Raw genomic sequence first — 18,233 nt, 5'->3', positions numbered from 1 at the left:
AAGCACCGAGATGCAGTGCCTTAGACTGCTGCGCCGCTCGGGAGCTATACTGTATGCTCAAATATTTGTATAATTTTATTTTTATACTAATAAAATTGTTTAACGAGTAATAAAATGAAATCTAAAAAAGGGGTAAAAATGATTGGCACCTCTGTTTTCAATACTCCAGCACCCTCCCACTAGGAGGATAACAACACTGAGCATTTTTCTAAAATGTTTTATGAGGTTGGAGAACACATTGGGAGGGATCTTAGACCATGCTTCCATACAGAATCCTTCACAGGCCCTTGATATCCTTTGTCTGTTCTTATGGACAGCCCTCTTCCATTCAAACCACAGGTTTTCAATGGGGTTCAAGTCCAGAGACTGAGATGGCCATTGTAAAATGTTGATTTTTTGGTCAATTATCAATTTATTTGTGGATTTTGATTAATGATTGAGGTTATTGTCTTGCTGGAAGATCCACTTGCGGCCAAGTGTCAGCCTCCTGGCAGAGGCAACCAGGTTTTTGGCTAAAATGTCCTGGAAGCAAAATAGCCCCATAACATCAAAGATCCACCCACCACCATATTTTACCGTAGGTATGAGGTACTTTTCAGCATATGCTTCTGGTTTTCCACAACAAACCCGCCACTGGTGTGCGTGGCCAAAGAGCTCTATTTTCATGTCATTTGACCGTAGCACCAGTTCCAATCCAAGTGCCAATGCCGTTTATCAAACTCCAGGCAGTGCTATGGTCAGATGACATGAAAATAGAGCACTTTGGCCACCCTCCCAACATGTTCGCCAATCTCATAAAACATTTTAGAAAAAGGCTCAGTGTTGTTATCCGCGCAATGCTAGAGTATTGAAAACAGGGGTGCCAATAATTTTTTTTAACTACTTGTTAGACAAAATCTCTTTCTCTGGACAATTGTATTAGTATAAAATAACTCCCCCCCCCCAAAGAAATTGCATACAATATAGCTCAGTATTTGTTTTATTTATTTTTTGCTCATCGTTATCAAGGGTTCATCGTTATATTTATGGATGTGATTGTATATATTTAGTGATTTCTGTATAGTGTCTGGTGTGATAGATCAAATAAAGGCCAGACTAGGTCTAGGAGACAGTAGCAGTGGTAGCAGAGCTGCTCATTGCCAGGCGACAGGTTGATTGAGGGTGTCACAGCATGTCTCTGTGATCAGGCTGGGATTATCCTGTTTCATGCCTCAGAGGCTCGGAGAGCCACAACCATTGCCTGGTCTGGCAGGCTCACTATATAACACAGGTACCTACTACTGCACTACAGACACTTGACATAGAAACCACTACCATCCACAGAGAGAGGCAGGGGGAGGGAGAGGGAGAGTGAAAGAGAGAGAGGGAGGGATAAAGATAAAGACAGTGGAAGAGAGAAAGTCAGCTTGGTTAGAGCATTACTGTCACCCTGATCTGAGCGTGTGCATGTACGTGCGCACACACACACACCTCCACACCCAGAGCAACGATTCAGCACGCTTTTCAGGAAGGGACTTGATTCCTCAGGGTAGTCTGACACAGAGCTGGCAGTCACACTCACATCACTAACAACCACGTTACAATACTGCAGTACTTTAAACTGCCACATATACACACACACATGCACGCACACAAACGTGCACACACGCACACACACACATTTAGCTTCAAAGTAAAGGCAATGGAGTGGGTGGGCAGAATAAGACAGAGTGCTGTGTACCTGTTGACAGATTGATAACTTCCATTATTTCCTCCCTGTCTTTGTTCTCCATATGTCTCTGTGGGGTGGATGTGCTCCAATAGAATCACATTTTTGTCTGATAAGACAATTTGTCTTTGATTCCAACGTCTTAGTCTTAGAGGAAGCAAAAGCAAAGTAGCAAACACAAATCCAGCCATTCTTCATACTGACGCCGGGGATAAGGACACAAAGTTCTGCAGTGTGTGGTGCTTATTAATTCTGCCTTAATCCAGGGTGACATCAATACAACACATCCAGGGTGACATCATACAACACATCCAGGGTGACATCATACAACACATCCAGGGTGACATCATACAACACATCCAGGGTGACATCATACAACACATCCAGGGTGACATCGTACAACACATCCAGGGTGACATCGTACAACACATCCAGGGTGACATCGTACAACACATCCAGGGTGACATCGTACAACACATCCAGGGTAACATCGTACAACACATCCAGGGTGACATCGTACAACACATCCAGGGTGACATCGTACAACACATCCAGGGTGACATCGTACAACACATCCAGGGTGACATCGTACAACACATCCAGGGTGACATCGTACAACACATCCAGAGTGACATCGTACAACACATCCAGGGTGACATCATACAGCACATCCAGGGTGACATCATACAGCACATCCAGGGTGACATCATACAACACATCCAGGGTGACATCATACAACACATCCAGGGTGACATCATACAACACATCCAGGGTGACATCATACAACACATCCAGGGTGAATTGGACTGAACAGTGGTAGTACGTCCCCTATCTATGAGTAGTCATTACCCAACACTCCTCGGATTGCAAACACACACACGCACACACACACACACGGAAAGAAGCACAATACAAACCTGAGGTTTAGGATACACAAATCAGACTACCGTTTGACTCAAATACAGAATTTAAAAAACTCAGAGAGCTTATATGACAATTCTAACAGAAGTAATCAATCAGACCCAGTCTAATGCAATACAGTATAATGTAATGTAGTATAACTGTCATTTAATGTCCCTAGTGCTGAAATATTTTTTTTACAATTATTATTACAAAACAACTAATTGACGTTGGTTCAATTACTTGAATTCCATTTATGATTATGTTCTTTTGTGAGCTCAATGTGCTGTTTCTCTATCAAGCGCACGAGAGACATCAAATCAAGAACAATCTGTGGGATGCTGTAGGGAGTTGTAGTTTTCAATAATTAAATATTCAACCTAGTTCAGCGCAGAAAACATGGTAATTAACTACAATGACCGGAATCCATTGCGCTTGTTCTTCCCGGCTCCGCACATAGACCACATGAGAGAGGAATGTACACAACACAGAGACGAGAGGCATAGAGACAGTTCATGAGGTAGGTCTACCCGATTGATAGTTGTAGCAGTATTGAAAGTATGCCTTAAGAACTACTAAAATAGTGATTTAGTCAGACAGCTCTGCAGCATGTGCAGTTACTATCTAGTTAACCATCTACTAGCCTAATTAAATATTATGACTCGTTGGGGAGAACAGAGATAACGTTAGATGGTTGTCTGGTTGCTATTGCCTGAGCAGAGAAGAGATGATGACTTTGAATGAATTAAATAATAGTCACAAGAAAATATATACAGTACCAGTCAAAAGTTTGGACACACCTACTCATACCTTGGAGTGGCTTCTGTCTGGCCACTCTACCATAAAGGCCTTATTGGTGGAGTGCTGCAGAGATGGTTGCCCTTCTGGAAGGTTCTCCCATCTCCACAGAGGAACTCTGGAGCTCTGTCAGAGTGACCATTGGGTTCTTGGTCACCTCCCTGACTATGGCCCTTCTCCCCCGATTGCTCAGTTGGGCCAGGTAGTCAGCTCTAGAAAGAGTTCTTGGGGACCTTCAATGCTGTAGAAATGTTTTTTTACCCTTGCCCAGATCTGTGCCTTGACACAATCCTGTCTCTGAGCTCTATCGACAATTCCTTCTAACTCATGGCGTGGTTCTTGCTCTGACATGCACTGTCAAATGTGGGATCTTATATAGACAGGTGTGTGTCTTTCCAAATCATGTCCAATTAATTGAATTGAACACATGTGGATTCCAATCAAGTTGTACAAACATCTCCAGAATGATGAATACTTACAGTACCAGTCAAAAGTTTGGGCACACCTACTCATTCAAGGGTTTTTCTTTATTTTTACTATTTTCTGCATTGTAGAATAATAGTGATGACATCAAAACTATGAAATAACACATATGGAAGTAACCATGTAGTAACCAAAACAGTGTTAAACAAATCTAAATATATTTGATATATATTCAAAGTAGCCAACCTTTACCTTGATGACAGCTTTGCAAACTCTTGGCATTCTCTCAACCAACTTCACCTGGAAAGCTTTTCCAACAGTCTTGAAGGAGTTCCCACATATTTTGAGCACTTGTTGGCTGCTTTTCCTTCACTCTGCGGTCCAACTCATCCCAATCCATCTCAATTGGGATGAGGTCAGGTGATTGTGGAGGCCAGGTCATCTGATGCAGCACTCCATCACTCTCCTTCTTGGTCAAATAGCCCTTACACGGCCTGGAGGTGTGTGGGTTATTATCCTGTTGGAAAACAAATAGTCCCACTAAGCGCAAACCAGATGGGATCACGTATTACTGTAGAATGCTGTGGTAGCCATGCTGGTTAAATGTGCCTTGAAATCACTGACAGTGTCACCAGCAAAGCATACCCACACCATCACACCTCCTCCTCCATGCTTCACGGTGGGAACAACAAATGTGGAGATCATCTGTTCACCAAAAAAAAAAAAAAAAAATCTCAGATTTGGACTCATCAGACCAAAGGACAGATTTCCACCGGTCTAATGTCCATTGTTCGTGTTTCTTGGCCCAAGAAAGTCTCTTCTTATTATTGGTGTCCTTCAGTAGTGATTTCTTCACAGCAATTCAACCAGGAAGGCCTGATTCACGCAGTCTCCTCTGAACAGTTGATGTTGAGATGTGCCTGTTACTTGAACTCTGTGAAGCATTTATTTGGGCTGCAATCTGAGGTGCAGTTAACTCTAATGAACTTCTCCTCTGCAGCAGAGGTAACTCTGGGTCTTCCTTTCTGTGGCAGTCCTCATGGGAGCCAGTTTCATTATAGCGCTTGAAGGTTTTTGCAACTGCACTTGAAGCAACTTTAAAAGTTATTATTATTTACCACAAAGTAGTGTGGGAAAATAACAGGTTTTGACTGTTCCTGCTATACCGCCAGTCCTCCTTACTCATTGGTAGAAAGAGGTTTGGTCCAAATTGGGTACTATATTCATTGAATATTATCTGAATCTTATCTATTAAAATGGCCGATTTGGGTGCAATCAATTAGCTTAATTTCTCAGAGATCAAATTATATTTCAACAAAATAATGTTTCAGGAATGCTAGTCTTAACTGTTACTAACTTCATAAATGATGGGAGGGAGTCAAAATGTTTTTGAGGTAGAATGACCTAATTGAATGTTCTCAATATTTGGCTTTGGCATTTAAATACAACAGCTCTGAAATCATTTATACGTCATATTTAATAATGCATTTAATGTTTACAAAAAAATGTAAACCGAACCGAAACGTTCAGTGTGAGGTCACTGTGAATCAGGAAAGTACTGGCTGTGCAAAATAGCTTCCAAGCTTTCTTTATATAAACAATCCGTATTTCTTTTTCCAATTTTGGAGGACAACTTCATTATTTGAATAGCATTATCTGTCATCACACAAAGATATAGTAGGCTATAAAAACACATGCACCCACACACATTCTGACACACACACACACACCCTCGCTCTCTCTCAAACACACAGACACATACACACACTTGGCTTGGTGTCATAAAAAATGCACAATTCGTTCCATTAAAGATTCACCATGGCAGTACTGCTACGTTTACCAGGACTCTAACGAGCAGCACAGAGGAAGCCTTCCAAGGAGATGGAGGGAGAGAGAGAGATTGGGAGGAGGGAGAGAGAAAAAGACAGAGATGATTGGGATTAGGGAAAGAGGGAGAAGAAGAGAGATGGAGAAAGAGAGAGAGATGGAAAGAGGTAGAGGAAGGCTCTCTCCATTTTTCCATTTCTATCCAGCAGAGCCTTGTGCTAGTGTCAATTATTCAGCAGCACAGTTCCATCAGCCTCTCGACACCATCCGGAGCCTCGCTGCCTTTCCTCTCCTCTCAGGCTGCTCACTCAGGCTATAGGGCTCAGGATCAGCGTACATTCCATCCCATCCAGCCAGGAACATAGAGCATCCTCCCCTTCCCCCCTTATTACCCAGCCAGCCCCTTACGTCCCCAGCAGCAAACCCTAACCCTAACCCTGCAGCAAACTCTGTGAGTGACAGGGTACATTTGAAAAAGACCATCCATGCAGAGGCATAATGACACATGCACACATGCCCACAGGCAGGCATACACACAAAGACACACACACGGTGGAGGAAGAAAAGGTTAACCCCTGCAGTACTGGACAGAGGGGGGGGGGGGGGGGGGGGTGAGATGTTACTGCTTCTACACCTGCATTGCTTGCTGTGTGGGGTTTTAGGCTGGGTTTCTGTACAGCACTTTGTGACATTGGCTGATGTAAGAAGGGCTTTATAAATACATTTGATTGATTGATACTGACTGTCAAGAGCCATAATATAACAGAACACATCCCATATACAACCAGGCCTGCTGGCATGGGCAACTCAGCTAGCCCTGATGCACTGGGTTAAGACACGCACACAGTCCAAAGGCATAGTCACCGACCGACAGTCAACAGGCTTGACCTCTATGACACACATGCAGCCACACACACTGGGATTTAATCCGACTCACATCATGCACTCAACTCATCTGCACAAATGCTGCAAAGCTCCCCACTCGCACAAACAACAAAAAAGATTTTATTTTTCTAAACACACATCACACAGAGAATACAGAATGAACACACACACCAAGCACTGTCTGCTAATAGCTTGTTTGGACCGGGCTTGTTTGTCTTCACCAGATCTCCTCCTGTTGAAGAGATTGGCTTGCTCGCGCTCTCCCATGCCGTCCCTAGAAGGGGTGCATCATGCCGTGCCAGACTTTATTCACTATACCACGACCTGAGTGGGTTGAGTCACTGACGTGATCTTCCTGTCCGGTTTTGCTCCCCCTCGAGCTCGTGCGGTGGGGGAGATCTTCGTGGGCTATACTCAGCCTTGACTCAGAGTAGAAAGTTAGTGGTCTGTTGATATCCCTTTGGTGGTGTGGGGGCAGTGCTTGGGCAAAGTGGGTGGTGTTATATCCTGCCTGGTTGGCCCAGTCTGTGTGTAACTTTGGACAGTGCCACAGTTTCTCCCAGCCCCCCGTGTCTCAGTCTTCAGTATCTATGCTGCAATAGTCTATGTGCCGGGGGGTGGTATGGTTAATCTCCCATGCCGTCCCTAGGAGGGGTGCATCACATCGTGCCAGGCTTTATTCGCTATACTCGCTCTCTCTTGCTCTGCTGTGTGTACATCTCGCTAGCTTTCACTCAAATGGCGAGGGGCTGAAGCTTATTGGCTATAACACGAATTGCTAAGGGGCTGGCCAACGTGGGGGAAAATGGAGGGGAAATGGTACAGCACAGCTTCCAGAAAAACAGTTGCTTGTGGCTGATTGAGGTAAAACAGCAATTCTGCTCATAAATTATGCATGTGTGAACACCACATTGACACATCCAGCCCAGGGCGGGAGGTTTACAAAATACTTAGTAGTCGCCAAAGTTCCAGAGCATGCCTTTAACTTATACATAAATACAGCCTCATGATGGCAGATGATTGCAGCTTCGGTTTGTGTAAAACACATTGGCATGCTCAGGGCCTTCGGCTCTGATTAAAGGCAGTGGGCATGAGGAGAGGTAAGGAGATGAGGAGGGGGGTAAGGGGCTCTGGCTCAGCTTGGCTCTCCTCTACTCAGCTCAATAGGACTGGAGCATTCCTCTCCTTCTGTGCCAGCCAACATCATGAACAGTTTCAAGAAAACAGTTGCCAGGTTACTTGACGGGATCTCTGCCAGCCGCAGCTAAAACACAGCAGATCTAATTACCTGTTGTTGTTTTTTAAGGCTTTTTTAAAAGAAATTCTTTGTTTTACTGGCCCCTCCGTTGAGACCATGGCAGAGTGGGGCAGAGGGGGGAGGTTGTAATTCAGCTGGCATCCCCAGAGGACGGAACAACCTCACACCGAGGGCTGGCCTTTGTAATTCTCCTAATAATCAAACAACCTCCACTGCCCCTCCATGGCCATCGCTAAAGCCTTCTCAAGACGGCAGAGAGGCCATATCTGCAACAGTGTTGTCACGGGAAAGAGGTACTTTTTTTTACGACTAGCAGTAAAAGACTGCTTGGATTGACAAGTCAATACCCGGTCAGCACAGCTAAGACTGTGCTTCCGGAAGATTTCTTCTTGGAGTAATTGGCAGCCGGGACTGACGCAAGAAATGGCTGCGACAACAATGCCTTCCAAAAATTGGTGACGCAAACATTGAATTGCAGTGTAATTACGGTGTGACAAGCATGGCGTTAGCTGTTTGACATTAGTCATGGAAATGTATGCCCTAATGCACACAGTGACAGAGAGAGAAAGTGCTGAGGCCTAGAAAAATCTAATTAATATTAATATCTCCATCACGATGTCAAGCGCAAACAGGAGATGGGCCAACTCGATACCTGAACAAATAGGTATCAGCCGCGTCCACTTTCCCAAAATAGACCCGGAGTCTCTGGCGCCGCAGCAGTGGCAGATTGGCCATGTCTCACGTTCCCCTGTGCAGCCCTCCTGGCCAAGGCTTGATTAGAGCAGATGATATCCACACTGAAGCGTGACAGTCTCCTCCGGACAAGAGGACATGCTTTTCAGTCTGGACTCCACGTCTCTGATCAGGGGATCTCACAAGGTGAGGGGGAAAGATAGCGTGAGAGGAGAAAATGTAAAACACCGGTGTAGCCCTAGCAGCAAATAGAGGTATTGTGACCACAGCTATGACGAAACAACACGAAGGTGCTCCAGATCCTTCTAAATGGGCCTCCGGCAAATCTGTATTCACAAACACACTCGGTTGCTGAGGGCAGGAATAGAGAGTAAACAAATGCAACACACACAGACAGTGGCTGAGCTATGGCTCTGGGGTAGGCAGGCACAGTAACAATATGTCCTGCTGGACTGGAACATCATGAGGTGAATGCTACTGTTTATCCCATTGAACAAGGAGCTCTGTGAAGTCATAGTTCCTAAAATATGTTGCACTTACCTACACCATGCAATTTGGCACACACCTTTTGACAAGTTGATGAAACGGCTATGTAACACTAACATATAATGCAATTGTATTATGCTGTTTGAACTAGATATTACATGGATCAAGCACTTTCATGTGCACATGGGTAATTGAATAAACCAACAATGAAAAGACTACCTTCTCCGGTGTCGATCTCCTATTGAATTTTGATTGGTCGAAACAATGTCACAGGCATCAAAGCACACGGCATAGTAAGTGGTGTAATGTTTCCCTCTGTCTTACCTCTTGCTGATAGTTTTTTTGTGTTGATAATTTTAGCAGCAAATTCCTGGCCATTGGACTTTTTAACGCATCGCCGGACAACGGAGAAGGCACCCCTGCAATGAGACAAATTAATAAACAAAACAGCAACATGAGATCATGTGACAACTCTTATATTTTAGATTAGAATCCCAGAAAACTAGATGAAATTGCTTGCAGTGCTTCTGGGTGTCTCCCTCATTTGCTGCGTGTGAGGGAAATCAGCTCAGAGGAAATTGTATGTGTGCAGAAGTAACGAGCACCACAAAACTATCCAGGGAATAAACCAAAACATGTCAAGTCTACGCTAACTGAGTGTTGTATTAAGCCTACCATAGGTCTACCGCCTATTATGATTTCATCATGCATACTTGAAACTGAAAATGTATGGTTATAGGTGGAGTTGGACGTACACAATAACTAGCTACTGCTAACTGCAAAAGATCAAACAGACGGGTTACAAAGTATCTTTCTACTTGGTGGTTTATGCGTGTAGTACTCATGTGATACAATGTTACAACGCACAGAATGAAACACATTGGATACATTTTAGATGGTTACACAAGTAGTCAGTGTAGCGTTCATCCCTGTGTGGCTCTCTACAAAACAATACGGAAAAATAACCCAAAAAGTAAAACAAATGATTAAAAAAATAGATCGCGAGAAAGTTGTTGCCTTGAGATAAATAAACACTATACCTATAGCGGATGTCGTTTAGGTGCCCCATATCTACTGCACACCGAGGCATGGTAAACTCAGTACACGCAAGCCCTCCGACACTAGCTCGATATGTAACCATATTCTAATAAAATGTTGTTGGACTATAAAGCTCCCTGAACGAGGATAGAAGCGATCATCTCTTCGTTGCGGGGGGATGCCTTTCCTGTTTTTGACAACCTATCCTTGTCTTGTCAACAGTGGACTAGACACGCACAGCGAGAGTCTACGAAGCAGTACAGGAAAATGTATAAGAACAATAGGATGATATATTTTCATGTCGCTTACTTTCCGAGCTCTTCGTACAGCTGATATTCGTCTGTAAATCTGGTCGAGGTTACAATTGCAGCCATGTTGTGCAGGAGGGTATCGCCTCTCTTTTCCGTGACTGCCTCGCTCAGGTTTCGAGAGGAGATCTCGTAAACTCAAAGGGAAAGGGAGATACTGGAGCGACAGAGACGGAGGGGAGAAAATAGTAGTGGTTTTAGCCCTAGTGGTGGTGGTTGAGGTAGAGAGAAAAAAAGGATAGTAACGCGATATTTCCTCTCTGGTCTCGAGCGCCACTGATCTAGGATCAGCTTCATCTACCTAAACGCTGTAGGTAGCCTATTATCAATCTTTGTTTAAAGTAACACTGACCCCAGAACAGATTATATGGGCTGCGTTGTCCTGCTTACGAGGGTAGTCGAGAAGAAAGCATACGTGATCTGATAGGGAAAGCCTAAATGAAAGTGACCTCATAAAATCATATCTAAGTGTGAAAATTGCAGATTTCTACCTCTGAATTTCTCAGTGTAGACATTTGAACTGTAAAGATACGGTAAAGATAAACCTACTGTAAAGATAATCTTCCTGAAAATGATAGTGTGAAGTGACTAGGTCTACCAGTAGGCCTTGACTGATTTTGGTTTATATCCATATGGGTTGAAAGGGATCTATCAGGTGTAACACCGACTTGCCTTGCATAGAATTTGATAGGATTTGATCACGATCAAACACATATGGCAACAAACCCCCAGAGCCAATCCATACCTGTCTCTCAGCACTTCTGATTCACTGTCCACTCTAAGGCTCTGCCTTCCTTTTCAGAACACAACGCTGCCTTTGCATGTCACCTGCACACCCATGCACACATTTCCTCCTGTCCTGCTTGCTGCGTGTTCCTTCCTACCGATGACCTTTCAACATATTCCTTTGACTGCCCCTCCTATACTGGATGGAGCTCCTCTACTATCACCTGACATGAACCCATTTTGTAACATAATGGTCTTCACTATCATCATGCCCTAGGCTTCCCATGTCCAGCTGTCCCCTGCTGCCCCCCCCCCCCCCCAGCTTCAACATTCATCAGAAGTTGTGACTCCCATCTCACCAGGAGTCTGGAAGAGCTGCCTACTTCATTATCTGTACTAATGTCTACATCATAATAGGCTCATAAATCCAGAGACCTGCTGCCGTGGGGAAATGTGTGTCTCATCCCTCTGGGGTTATAGGTTGAGAAAATGGAACTAATTACTGTTAAGTCTCTTCTTAGTCTTAGAGTAGTATTTAACTGTAAGTTGTTGAAGCATCATCTTGATATAATTGCATGCTCCACTGCAACGGTTTATCTGAGCTTTCATGAATTCTTTATGAGGAGTATTAGTATGACTTGTTTCACAGTATGTTTAAGTGTATTACCACTGCTCCCGCTCCTTGTCTGTCTGTGTGCACACATGCGTGTTTGTATAGAGAGAGTAAAAGACAGAATGCGCTGCAAGCGTAAGGCTGTGCTTCTGTTCGTGTATATCTGTTCAGATAAATTACATATCTGTATTTGTCAGTGTGTGTTTTAAACAATGACTGTTTGTGTGTTCGGGTTTTTTTTATTCAGAAAGAGAGATACAGTATGTGTCAATGTGGGTGTATTTCTCTCACAGACCTGGGAACTTTGCCTCTGAACTGGGCAAGCCCTTCACAGTCAGGCAACGTTGCGGAGGGAGAGTGCCAGTGATTATAGAGTGTTTGCAGTGAACACAAGAGCTGTGCTCCGGGCTTCTGCTGTAATTACAGGGAGGTTGACTGATATGAAAGCCTAGTTAGAGCGGTGCACAGGTGCCTCAAAATTAATTGCAGCATTTTCTATGATGTTCATGTCAGACAAGACTTCAGCATGCAGGATGGAGTGGTGGGTGGTAACAGTGGGATGTCAGATCATAGGAAGAGAAAGGAAAGAGGAGATGTCACGATCGTCATAAGGAGTGGACCAAAATGCAGCGTGGTATGTTTCCATCCTTTATTAGGGAATAGAAAACTCCAATAACAAAAAAACAATAAAGCGAACAACCGAAACGTGAAGCTCAGAGTAGTGCTCACAGGCAACTATACCTAGACAAGATCCCACAAAGCACAAAGGGGATGTGGCTGCCTAAATATGATCCCCAATCAGAGACAACAATAAACAGCTGCCTCTGATTGGGAATCATACCAGGCCAACACAGATATATATTTACCTAGATGACCCACCCTAGTCACACCCCGACCTAACCAACATGGAGAATAACAGGCTCTCTATGGTCAGGGCGTGACAGGAGAGAGGAAAGAGAAGAGGGTGAAGAGGAGGAGGAGAGGTAGTTGCCACTTTCCTCTTTGCCAAATAAAAGCTGTATGTAATCAGGGTGATCGGTGAAAGAATGCATGGTCCTATGGAAACAGTATCCATTTCCAAGCCAGTGCCGTTTGACCTCTCCTGAATGTACCAATTGTCAATATTATGTGTTATTATGATGTATTCCATTGGTGGTGTAGTGCTGCAATGGTGGTTGTCTCCTAGATTTAAAGGACAGCTGAACTCACTGATTTTGCCTGGACTTTTCTGCTGCTCATTAAGAAAAAAACAAGATTTGACTCTTGGGGGTGTGGTTCGATGTTATTGTTGTTTTTGCCTGTTGTGTCACTGTAGCAACAACATAGCCCCTACCACTTCCTCAAAAATATTTTTTTGTTTGTTTTTGCCCAGAAGGTCTTAGTCTCGCAATTTTACATCTAGCTAAGGTGTTTGGTGCAGTATTTCTCAAGTGATTTTTTTATGAAAAACTAGTAAGTGAGTGTACTGCAAAGCACAAGCTACACACTCTTTATCGGTGCCCTAAATCACTAGCTAGCTAGCTAAGTTCCATCTCTGTGTTTGTCAATGAAGCTAGATAGTAGAAGCTAGCAGGCACCTTGAGCTGGAAGACCACATTAGCTAAATCAGCTTATCAAGTGACTGGCGAGTGGCAACGTGTGTGCTTTGGTGCCATTTTGTTCTTACAACATTCTCACTATCTATTACCACAGAGTGCGTCTGTCTGTCAGTGTTTCATAGCAAATCATGTTACAAAAACAGGTCGCGGCGGGACACAAGATGCTCGGGAATGGCTTTTGAATTTTGGAATATTGACAAGTGGCAGTGGATAATTTGAGTGATCATTATTAAACACGTCAGCAAGTGGCAACTCCATGAAGGCTTAGGGGCTAAATTAGTAATTCCATACGCGCCAGGCCAAAAAACAGACCATGATTTGGGGATTTATAAAAATAATTATTAATTTTTGGGGTTGATACGTTTTTCTTTATGGCAAATCAAGTCAGACCTTTCAAAGTGGAAATTACAAACTTTAGAAACATTTAGAAACCATTTAAAAACTCAAGTACACTACAAATACACTGGGCCGCCCCCTGGTGGTAAGGGTAGCTAACAACACATCCGCCACGCTGATCCTCAACACGGGGGCCCCTCAGGGGTGCGTGATCAGTCCCCTCCTGTACTCCCTGTTCACTCATGACTGCATGTCCAAGCACAACTCCAACACCATCAACAAGTTTGACGATGATCACCAACAACGATGAGACAGCCTATCGGGAGGAGGTCAGAGACCTGGCTGTGTGGTGCCAGGACAACAACCTTTCCCTCAACTTGATCAAGACAAAGGAGATGATTGTGGACTACAGGAAAAGGAGGACCGAGCACGCCAACATTCTCATTGAAGGGGCTGTAGTGGAGCAGGTTGAGAACTTCAAATTCCTTGGTGTCCACACAACCAACAAACTATCATAGTCCAAACACACCAATACAGTCGTGAAGAGGGCACACCAAAACCTCAGTAGACTGAAAAGATTTGGCATGGGTCCTCAGATCCTTAAAAGGTTCTACAGCTGCACCATCGAGAGCATGACTGGTTGCATCACTGCCTGGTATGGCACTACAGAGGGTAGTGCGTACGGCCCTGTACATCACTGGGGCCAAGCTTCCTGCCATCCAGGACCTCTATACCAGGCAATGTCAGAAGAAGGCCCTAAAAATTGTCAAAGACTCCAGCCACCCTAGTCATAGACTGTTCTCTCTGCTACCGCCATGCAATTAGTACCGGAGTGCCAAGTCTAGGTCCAAAATGCTTCTTAACAGCTTCTACCCCCAAGCCATAAGACTCCTGAACAGCTAATCAAAGGGCTACCTAGACCCATCTTTTACCCTGCTGCTACTCTCTGTTTATTATCTGCTTTCTGTTTATTATCTATGCATGGTCACTTTAACTCTATATACATGTACATATTACCTCAATTACCTCGACTAACCGGTGCCCCAGCACATTGACTCTGTACCGGTACCCCCTGTATATAGCCTCGCTATTGTCATTTTACTACAGTTACTTTTTTCTCTCAATTTTTTTACGTATCTATTTTTTACTTAACATGTTTTTCTTCTGAACTTCTTAGAGCATTGTTGGTTAAGGGCTTGTAAGTAAGCATTTTACTGTAAGGTCTACACCTGTTATATACGGCGCATGTGACAAATACAATTTGATTTGATTTGAAGTTTGCATTTCCTGTCAAGCAGGAAAATTCTCAGCAACAAAAGAGTGATCGAATTAAGATACTAAATATGTGTACTGTAGAATACTATACTGTACACTGTAGTATTCCTCAATTGTGTAGTGCTTACTATAGAATTTTATAGTATGCTGTAGTTTACTATACTCCCAACTGTATTATACCTTGATCATGTGTAGTACTTACTATAGAATTTCGTACATTATTTGATTTGCATATACCCACCTATTCCCCTCCCCCATATCCCAATGTGTGCCACCCATGAGTGAGAAACCTGCATTCCAAGAATAGGCCATATATTGTGTTCCCTACAGCTTGTATAAAAAGAGCAGAAGTGCTGAATTATTTGCTTAGACTGCAGTATTGCCTATAGGTTAAGGTAAATTTGCTCAAGGAAAAATTATTTATAAAATATAGTACAACAAAAACCCTACAGTATGTTGAGTACTACAGTCATGTCTGCAAAAACACTACAATAAATACACGAGTGTACTAACGTCGGCAAAAATACTACAGTAAAGTCTGCAGAAACTGTAAATATAGTAATACTACAGTATTTATACCATATTATACTATAGCATTTTTCCATGTGGGTAGTTCTACACAAGACCTGATTCTCCACAAGCCAATTCAAACATACATACACACACTGAGACAATAGAGCCCTCCCCTCTATTCCTGTTTTTGTTGCCCCGTCATCATTGTACAGACACAGACACCTCCAGCCACGGCTGGCTGAAGAGCTTCCATGTTCCATAGTAAACAACTCCACTCCACAGCAGTGGAGAGAGATACAGTAGCGGTACCATTGAGGTTGAGTGACTCACTCAACAAGAATTACGCCAATTTGGCTGGTGGATGGAAATATCTTTCAAGAGCATTTCCTCACTTCCAAGTTCATGCTTCAACTGGAAGAGAGACTAGGAGTGAAGTTTGGCATGGTGTGTAGAGCACAGCTGATAAGTAGAGGTTGGGCAAGAATTCAAGAGCTGAGAGCATCGCCTCCCTCATCGGCTCCCTCATCGCCTCCCTCATCCAGCCCTATTGACTCTCTCTCTTTCACAGGAAACGAAAAAAGTACTGTACTCAACAACTCTGCACCTCTTTCCAAATGCCTGTTTGTTATCTCTCTGTCTATCTGCACAGAGGAAGGATAAGCAAGACATTGTTATCCCCAATCATATGGTGAAACACCCAAATGAAAAAAAAAACAATACATATAGTTTACTATATACTGCATCTGAAAACAAGAGGCTGCTGAGGGAAGGACGGCTCATAATAATAGCTGCAATGGAGTGAATGGAATTGTATCAACCACATGGAAATGATGTGTTTGATACCATTCTATTTATACCTTTCTATCCATTGTGATGAGCCTGTTCTCCCCAATTAAAGTGCAACCAGCCACCTGTGGTATCTGAGTCACTATGTCTTTCTGCACAGAGGGAAGATGAGCCAAGACATTATTGGCAAAACCAAATTAAAAACATGTAGGTATCTGCATAAAGCTGTTCCTTTCCATTTTCTGGCAAACTGTGGGATATCATTACTGTTTATTAATTTGATTTATTTCACCTTTATTTAACCAGGTAGGCCAGTTGAGAACAAGTTCTCATTTGCAACTGCGACCTGGCCAAGATAAAGCAAAGCAGTTCGACACATACAACAACACAGAGTTACACATGGAGTAAAACAAACATACAATCAATAATACCGTAGAAAAATCTATATACAGCTGGCCGTGGTGGTGAAGTAATTACAATATAGCAATTAAACACTGGAATGGTAGAATGTGCAGAAGATGAATGTGCAAGTAGAGATACTGGGGTGCAAAGGAGCATGATAAATAAATAAATACAGTATGGGGATGAGGTAGATTGGATGGGCTGTTTACAGGTGAGCTATGTACAGGTGCAGTGATCTGTGAGCTGCTCTGACAGCTGGTGCTTAAAGCTAGTGAGGGAGGTAAGCTTTAGTAATTTTTGCAGTTTGTTCCAGTCATTGGCAGCAGAGAACTGGAAGGAGAGGCGGCCGAAGGAAGAATTGGCTTTGGGGGTGACCAGTGAGATATACCTGCTGGAGCGCTTGCTACAGGTGGGTGCTGAGATAAGGCGGGGCTTTACCTAGCATAGACTTGTAGATGACCTGGAGCCAGTGGGTTTGGCGACGAGTATGAATTGAGTGCCAGCCAATGAGAGCGTACAGGTCGCAGTGGTGGGTAGTATATGGGGCTTTGGTGACAAAACGGATGGCACTGTGGTAGACTGCATCCAATTTGTTGAGTAGAGTGTTGGAGGCTATTTTGTAAATGACATCGCTGAAGTCGAGGATCGGTAGGATAGTCAGCTTTACGAGGGTATGTTTGGCAGCATGAGTGAAGGATGCTTTGTTGCGGAATAGGAAGCCGATTCTAGATTCAATTTTAGATTGGAGATGTTTGATATGGGTCTGGAAGGAGAGTTTACAGTCTAACCAGACACCTAGGTATTTGTAGTTGTCCACATATTCCAAGTCAGAACCGTCCAGAGTAGTGATGTTGGGCAGGCGGGCAGGTGCGGGCAGCGATCGGATAAAGAGCATGCATTTAGTTTTAGTTTAACGCCTGCAGGCTGTCAATTACAACACCATAGGTTTCTACTAATGACCTGTTTAAAAGGACAAGTCAATCCAAGGGCTAATAGGTGACCCTTTACCAAGGGACACTGGAAATGTGTCCCTGCCCATTTTTTGGTCATCGCAAAGGTTTAAAGGGTGACCTTTTAACAGCTCTGTTGTGTTTTAGTGTGTTTATACTACAGTATGTATCCACTGTCCACACTATGTTCATGTGTACTACACATGACTTCACTCCAGGGCCACAACCCTTTCTTTAATTTCAACTCAAAACGCTAGAGGTTTCTGACTCCGAACATATCAGACTGCTTATGTTGCCATTGTTGCTGTGTGACGGATCGCTGTGACGTCATTAAAGGTCACTCCCCCCCCAGCTGACCTCCTGGACAGCACACTGTATGTGTCACCTCAGTGATTTATAGCTTGTGACACTTCACAGGAATCAGCTCGCTATATGGTTTTTGCCTTAGACCTACAGGGCCTCTGAGTTTTGGAGTTTAAAGCTGTAGTGGCTGGCTTCAGAAAGCCCCAATGTTAATTCAAAGCATTCTTGACTAATCTCATTCCCAGATTCCAGTTTCAGTGTTTGGGCTGTGATGATAGTACTATGCATATATCTATATGGAATGTGTGCACACACACATGCAATGACACAAATATTAATTTCCATAAAGTTTGTTGCTTCAGTGTCTTTAGATATTTTTGTCAGGTGTTACTATGGAATACTGAAGT

The 18,233-nt window shown here is 43.5% G+C and overlaps 1 protein-coding gene across 15 annotated transcripts in view; it reads right to left on the bottom strand.

Moving 5' to 3' along the window:
* LOC109899710 (calcium/calmodulin-dependent protein kinase type II subunit gamma-like) overlaps nt 1–10,521 on the bottom strand; it is a 137,010-nt gene extending 126,489 nt beyond the window's left edge. For 9 of the 15 annotated variants that reach the window (XM_020495165.2, XM_020495169.2, XM_031835746.1 and 6 more), the window contains exons 1-2: nt 10,326–10,521; nt 9,303–9,397 (exon numbers count right to left, since the gene is read on the bottom strand). In XM_020495165.2, coding sequence (XP_020350754.1) covers nt 9,303–9,397; nt 10,326–10,390 — 160 coding nt within the window. In that variant the 5' untranslated portion in view covers nt 10,391–10,521. The remainder of the gene's footprint in view (nt 1–9,302; nt 9,398–10,325) is intronic. The other 6 variants (XM_020495166.2, XM_031835744.1, XM_031835747.1 and 3 more) reach the window with 6 other exon arrangements.
* Nucleotides 10,522–18,233: the final 7,712 nt, after the last annotated feature.

Source organism: Oncorhynchus kisutch, linkage group LG11 (genome assembly GCF_002021735.2).
Source record: "Oncorhynchus kisutch isolate 150728-3 linkage group LG11, Okis_V2, whole genome shotgun sequence".
NCBI classification, from domain to species: Eukaryota; Metazoa; Chordata; class Actinopteri; order Salmoniformes; family Salmonidae; genus Oncorhynchus; species Oncorhynchus kisutch.
Note: the sequence above shows the minus strand (reverse complement) of the source record. Positions and strands in the feature narration are given on the sequence as shown.